General features: G+C 45.6%; 1 protein-coding gene across 6 annotated transcripts in view; it reads right to left on the reverse strand.

The window, feature by feature from the left end:
- Positions 1 to 10: 10 nt before the first annotated feature.
- The window catches only part of tp53bp1 (tumor protein p53 binding protein, 1), a 27,984-nt gene continuing 20,387 nt past the window's right edge, over positions 11 to 7,607 (reverse strand). For all 6 annotated transcript variants that reach the window (XM_027281107.1, XM_027281109.1, XM_027281108.1 and 3 more), the window contains 2 exons: positions 800 to 936; positions 11 to 720 (listed from right to left, as the gene is read on the reverse strand). In XM_027281107.1, the coding sequence (XP_027136908.1) occupies positions 533 to 720; positions 800 to 936 (325 nt within the window). In that variant the 3' untranslated portion in view covers positions 11 to 532. The remainder of the gene's footprint in view (positions 721 to 799; positions 937 to 7,607) is intronic.

Raw genomic sequence — 7,607 nt, forward strand, 5'->3', positions numbered from 1 at the left:
AAAAAAATGATTTATTTAATTAAAGGAGCAGTTCGACATTATGGGGAAACTTTCTTGCGTAGTCAGATGTAGGTCGACACCACCCTCACATACGATCGGTGCCGACTTTGTGCAAGAAGGTCGATTTTAGCATATTTCCCAAAAATGTTGAACTATAAAGTACTCAAGTTGCGTTTCCATGGTAACGTATTAAAAAAGGTCAAACTTATTCAAAACCGACTTCCCTGAAAATAACAGTTCAAAAAACAAGTCAGCCTGCTTTATGAAACAAACTTTAGGACACAAACAAGTTCTGGAAGCAGAACTCAGAGAGAAAATGTTTGGGTGGTCCGACTCATAACTCATCATGTCGTTGTACAAACTGTAAATATTCAAACTTGTACCATGAATAAACTGAAAATCCGTTAAAATGAAACAAGGGTCACAATTTATTATCCCATTAAAAACAGACAGGATAAAGTTATATACAGCAGAGGCATGCAACAGAACTAATGCTCAACATTTAACATGTTTCCGCGCGCGTGGAGTCGGATTATGAGGACGAGTAGTCGTGGCGGTACTGAGGCTTGCTGTGGAAAGCGAGGCGCTCCCCGCGGATGACGCTCTGCATGAGCCACTCGGGAGACACCAGCGGCACTTCCTGCGATGTCGCGTTCTTCTCCACCAGTGGCGGACAGGCGAGGTCTGTCACCACCACGTCGTACTTGCCGGCAGGAATGTCTGCAGGTGGAGGGAGGAACAGAGTGTCAACAGCACGTCGTTACTTCATCAGTGTGCACGTGGAGGAGGCGGTCTGTACCTGAACTGTCCTTATCTGCCTGGAAATGTCGGACGGAGGAACCTCCGCCCATGGTGATCAGCTGCGCCCAAAGCTCCACCGGTTTCTCGAACACCAGAAGGACCCGCAGAGCCTTGAACGGGCTGCAGCGTGGATGCCTGATGAGGACAAAAATATGGATTAAAACAAAGCGTGGGTGGAAAATGAAGGAAGCCAACACGAAGAGCCAAAAACTGAGTCAGTCTCCATAAGTCCCCATGTTCACAGCAGAAATAAACATGTTGACAGTCTGGTTTAGACACTTTCCTCACATCAGCTCCACGTTTTTAGTCGTGAGTTGAGTCAGGAGCCGACCACACTGACCTTCACACTGCGGCTGCAGTCGAATAGTCACCTTTAGGAAGTGAAATGTTGAGGAAAGGAGCTCAAGTGCTTCCTTTATTGTCTCCGGACCATCCTTTACCAAAGGAAAGGAGGTGATGCTGTCCCACAAAAAACAGTGTGATGCAAACAACATGGAGAGTATGTAGGAAGTATCTCAGATGAAGCGTTTTGTAGTCCATCTTCTGGACTTCGTAGTTCAATAACATCAACCGTCACATCATGGCATAGTCTAGTTTAAGTGCTCTCATCTTCTCCTAACACCTTATGTCCTCTCCTTTACATCTTTCCTTGACCTTGTGACATTTTCCATCGATGTCAAGGAAAAGTGGTTAGGAAAGGACTTAGGAGGTAATGTTTTTTGACTGTTTGACAAAACCCTGGCTCTTTAAAATGCAGGTCCGGTGGTCACTGAGCACCTCTGCAACATTAGATAACTTTGCTGACAGAGACCACACAGCAGAAGGTTAACACACTGAACACGCTGTCACTGTTATTCAGCCACAAACCACCTACAGCAGCCCACAGGACGATCTGTTCAGGCGTTTCTAATAATCTGTTTTACTTCACAGACGCTTTTCAGAAGAGATCAGGACATTTCTGACCTGTTAATTTACGATCGCTGCTCACGCACAGATCAAAGATAAACGCTTGTTTTGATCAGTGAGTCGTCGCCAGTAGTCGAGTTGTAAAATGAAACCAGGGGGGATGGTGAAATTTTTCATTTATGTGACATATTTTCCAGCAGGGGGGTCTGGGGTCCTCCCCCAGATAATTTTGTATTTCTTAGATGCAATTTCCTGCATTCTAGTCAATTTTAGGGTGACTTGCTAGACATGGCAAATCCTAAATCCCATCTGATTCATAGCTTGCATTCTCAGTTGCATGGCCTGCACATGACAAAACTATTTAACGGAAAGAAACAATAACCACTTAACTATGGACATCATGTCATTCACATCTTTTTAAAACATATTTGTAAAAACATTTTAAATATCTTTATTTGTGAATGTGCTCAAATATTTTTTTAAAGTTATCTAATGTTGCAGAGGTGCTCGTGACCACCGGACCTGCATTTTAAAAGAGCCAGGGTTTGTCAAACTCAAAAAACATTACCTCCTAGTCCTTTCCTAACCACTTTTCCTTGACATCGATGGAAATGTCACGAGGTCAAGGAAAGATGTAAGGAGGGGACATAAGGTGTTAGGAGAAGATGAGAGCACTTAAACTGACTATGCCCTGATGTGACGGTGGATGTTATGAACTACGAAGTCCAGAAGATGGACTACAAAACGCTTCATCTGAGTACTTCCTACATACTCTCCATTGTTGTTTTTTTTTTAAATTGTGGGACGGCATCACCTCCTTTCCTTTGGTAAAGGATGGTCCCGAGACATAAAGGAAGCACTTAGCTCCTTTCCTCAACTTTCACTTCCTAAAGGTGACTATTCGACTGCAGCCGCAGTGTGAAGGTCAGTGTGGTCGGCTCCGCTCAACTCACGACTAAAAACGTGGAGCTGATGTGAGAAAGTGTCTAAACCAGACTGTCAACATGTTTATTTCTGCTGTGAACTGGGGACTTATGGAGACTGACTCAGTTTTTTGGCTCTTCTGTTGGCTTCCTTCATTTTCCACCCACGCTTTGTTTTAATCCATATTTTTGTCCTCATCAGGCATCCACGCTGCAGCCGTTCAGGCTCTGCGGGTCCTTCTGGTGTTCGAGAAACCGGTGGAGCTTTGGCGCAGCTGTCACATGGGCGGGTTCCTCCGTCCGACATTTCCAGGCAGATAAGGACAGTTCAGGTACAGACCGCCTCCTCCACGTGCACACTGATGAAGTAACGACGTGCTGTTGACACTCTGTTCCTCCCTCCACCTGCAGACATTCCTGCCGGCAAGTACGACGTGGTGGTGACAGACCTCGCCTGTCCGCCACTGGTGGAGAAGAACGCGACATCGCAGGAAGTGCCGCTGGTGTCTCCCGAGTGGCTCATGCAGAGCTCATCGCGGGGAGCGCCTCGCTTTCCACAGCAAGCCTCAGTACCGCCACGACTACTCGTCCTCATAATCCGACTCCACGCGCGCGGAAACATGTTAAATGTTGAGCATTAGTTCTGTTGCATGCCTCTGCTGTATATACTTTATCCTGTCTGTTTTTAATGGTATAAAATTGTGCCCTTGTTTCATTTTACGGTTTTCGTTTATTCATGGTACAAGTTTGAATATTTACAGTTTGTAAACGACATGATGAGTTATGAGTCGGAACCACCCAAACCACAACAACATTTTCTCTCTGATTCTGCTTCCAGAACTTGTTGTGTTCCTAAAGTTTGTTTCATAAAGCAGGCTGACTTGTTTGAACTGTTATTTTCAGGGAAGTCGGTTTGAATAAGTTTGACCTTTTTTAATACGTTACCATGGAAACGCAACTTGAGTACTTTATAGTTCAACATTTTTGGGAAATAGCTAAAATCGAACCTTCTTGCACAAAGTGGCACAATCGTATGTGAGGGTGGTGTCGACCTACATCTGACTACGCAAGAAGTTTCCCCATAATGTCGAACTGCTCCTTTATTAAATAAATAATTTTTTTAATTAGGTTCAGTCTGTAAAGCTCAGTCAAGCTTTACTTTAGCTTTGTCTGGTTACCGTCACAATCCACGCTCCAACTTTCTGCCCAAGAAACAGTCCCCCTGAATCGTTTTTAAGAGTCGGAAAAACTATTGTCTGTAAGCGCCACAAACAAAAACTCAGTCAGTGAGAAAAATGATCGGATATTCGTTAACCCTTTAAAGATCATTTTAACTTTAGTATTCTGGTTCAGTCCATGACGAGACTGATGGGAGCTTCTGTGTTCGTGTGAGAGTTAGCGCAGAGACTCCACTGTGATCGTCTAAACACTGAAAAGAAAGAAAGTTAAATGGATTAAGCCTGACCTCGGTTTGATTCGTGCATTAGTATTTACATTTGAAGGTGGTTTTGTGCGTCCTACCTGCCCAGGGTGCCTCCAGCCTGCGTGTAGTATTTGTTTGTAGTCCAGTCGCGAGTAACAGCTGAGCCAGATCGGAGTTGATCTGATGGTTCCTCACGCTCGAAAGGATTTAAACAGTAAGGAGGACTGCCGTCTGAAGCCCTGAAATTTGAACGTGCTCGTATGAATGAACTTTACATTTGCCAGCGTTAGATGGACAGATAGAGTGAGCCTCTACCTTGACCAGGATGTCCAGCTGAGCAGTCCCCCTCTCGTCCAGCGACGCCACGCTCTGACTGACCAGCGAGCAGAAGTTATGACACAGCTCGAGGATCTCGTTCAGGCAGTGGAACACCTGAGGACAGAAGCGTTTATTAATGGGCCTGAAAAAAAGAAATTCAGCAGCAGATAAGTTCCAGCGCTTCGTACCGGCTTCAGGAGGATGAAGACTGAGCGAGCCGGTTGCTGGGAAATGGTCGTGGGCCAGTCGGATGCTCTCGAAGTCTCGGTGGAGTTGATCTGCTGAAGCAGCTGAGAGAACTGCGACTCCAGCACATCCACCTAGAGGCAAACGGCAGGAGAACAGCTCAGCTGATGCAACGCTCCAATCATACGCATGATTTATAAAGCTGCGTAAATTGTTCACGTGCGCACGCTGATTTCTACTTTCACATTTAACCATTAGTGGATGCAGAAGTGCCGCTGATCTTAAAATCTAGAAGCAAAGACGAAGCAGGTTTGTTGAAGTCCTTCGGTAACACTCAATAACAGTCACACAAATCTTCAGCTGCAGTAATATCATCATGATCAAACTTAAGAAAGATAATCAATACAAAAATAAAACTAATAAAATTGGTGACAAGTTAAATTTAAAGTTCATATGTGCATCTTTAATAAGATAAACAATGTTTTATTATTAGATTCTGTCTTCTCGCTTTATTTTATAGTCCCACGTCACACTTCAAACTGAAAGTTTAAAGTTGATTAACATTATCTAGATTATATCCAGTATTTCATATTTCTGTTTATAACAATATAAAAGTTTTAGGATTTAGAGATCTCTGTGTGGATTATGTTCTCTTTAGTGTATAATCATCCACGAGTCCCCCAGGTGGAACCACCATGTCACTGTATTATTACCTGTAGTAATACTGCAGGTTGTCGATCAGGAGGCCATGTGGTTGCGTAGCCTCCATTTCACAGCGTCTGTCTGGCTGGACTTGAGTGTTTCCTCTGCATCTGTAGAGCCCAGCAGTGCTGCAGCTGCGACTGCACCCGCCGTACACTCAGTAGGTACCTGAACACGACGTTGTACCTAGGGCAGACAAACAGGAGGCTCAGCAGGTGGACTAAACAGCCATCAGATACCCTTACACCTATAAGGAGCCAGGAAGTACACACTTCTCCAAGATAGCAGGAGTGAAGAGGTGTGCAGCGGCCACTGGGACCTTGTAGATGAGGCCGAGCAGCCCCAACCCGTGGGAGGGATCTCACGAGGGGAGGTGTCTTGTGGAGGAGTGGCTCCATCTCTGGGGCCTGTCGCCTCTGTAAGAACGGCGGAATAAGCTTCAACCACAGAATATCAACTGTGTAACATTCATCAGAAATCCACAAGATGGCACTAAAGAACCAAATAAAAGACTACAATCACTTCAGTCACTTCTACAGAAAGCTGTGGTCAGCACACCTTTGCTGTCTTTGCCCTGGTAGTCGACAGTGGGTGCAGCAGAGGCAGCGGTTGTCGTCGTCCAGAGCACCTTTGAGCCGCCTGCTGAAAGGCCCACGTTCACATCGAGGACGAGAATCACACACGTTAAAACATACACAGCTCTTCTTGTGACGACGGGTCCCGAGGCAACACGCTTACTAAAGTTAAAAAATGCTGCTGCAGGATGATATCTGCTGCTGCGAGGCACCTGCAAACAACACAACGGATGCCAGGCGACGAGGAATTGACTTTAGTGTCACTGTATTTTTGTACCTTTACTCTATTTTCCCAGTTTCTGTGATAAACAATTCTGAGCGAGAGCTCTGCAGCTGCAAAACCTTGCACTGTGTTAGATTTGTTTATTTTAAGTGTCCAGCAACATTACTGAAAGGTCCTACATACTTCTTTCTGTTAAGGAGTAAGATCCTCTTTGCTTTAACCAGAAACTAATGCCACTCCACTGACAAAAACACTAACTCTCTGGTCTACCAATACCTCAGCCGGTTCATTTGTTGGAGTTTTAAAGCATTACATTTTACTGGACAGTTACATCCTGTTGCGGTTTCCAGTTGTTTGCAAGTGGGAATTTATTCTGTAACTCTTAAAAGACTCAGAGAAAAGCGATTCACGATCTTATTTACCGTGCTCGTGACGGCTGTTGGGGGCGTCTTCAGCATGTTGCTGTGCAAGTCGATAAAAAACCTGGTAGAGTTCGCCACGACCCAGCAAGTAGAGTCCTTGATATCTGAAAAGGACTACAAATGTCAGCGCGGTGATTAATAATACCAGAACCGGAGAGTAATTAATACAAACCTGAGCTGCTCGAGCAGATCTGATTCCTCCACCATCAACGTCCAGAGATGCTGGGGTCAGAACAGATTGTGACATTTTAATTTATTAAGTGTAGAAGGCTAACTTTTATGGTTTCTGGTTGAAGGAAGAGAGTAACAGCATAATAATATTAGCTCACCTCTCCAACTGTGCTCCTAATGCGATCGATCAGATTTTCAAAGTCCACCAGGCTGAACAGAGGCTGCTGTTTGAGCCTGTGCAGCTCGGCGGCGAACATGTCCTCCTGGTGCTTCAGTATCGAGCCTGAAGTACAACAAACACAAACCACGTGTCATAAAAAGACAAAATTATAGGCACAAGACTTCACTTCAGATCAGAGCGCTGTAGACCACCGGCTCTAGATGGGCTGTGGTTGTGGTTTTCAAACATCTGGACGGACTCTTCCACGAAGCGGATCTTCAGCCACCCTGATGGAATGTAAGAGGGCAGCATCTCTGTCCGCAGGGAGAACTGCTGGAGAGACGGCGCCAACATGTTCTCCTCCTCGATCAGCCTCTGTAACACAGCACAGGACATAATCCATCACTCAGCATTGAGCTCTTGTCAGTGTTGGAGTGAGGGGGGGGGGGTCTTTGTGTTCTCACCAGGTCCTGTAGTTCTCTGAGCTGTTCCCGCTCAAACCTCCCAGCCCAGGTCCTCCTCCTCCTCCTCCTGGTTGGCAGCAGTCCTCTCCAGCACTCGGCCCCTGCTCACAAAAAACTTCGCTTTGGTCCGCAGTAATCCGTGCCGCATCCAGGCTGCCAGCTGCTTGTACATCACGCCGTGGCACACGGCGAGAATCCTGCAGAATGCACAAAACATCATCAGAAATCAAGCTACGTTATATCTGAGTGGTCCTGATCAGACTTACTTTTCTAAGGCCATGCGTACAGGGGAAGCCCCCCACAGCTGTGCTGTACACCGTCTCCTTTAGGGGA

Source organism: Larimichthys crocea, chromosome VIII, assembly GCF_000972845.2.
Source record: "Larimichthys crocea isolate SSNF chromosome VIII, L_crocea_2.0, whole genome shotgun sequence".
Taxonomy (NCBI): domain Eukaryota; kingdom Metazoa; phylum Chordata; class Actinopteri; family Sciaenidae; genus Larimichthys; species Larimichthys crocea.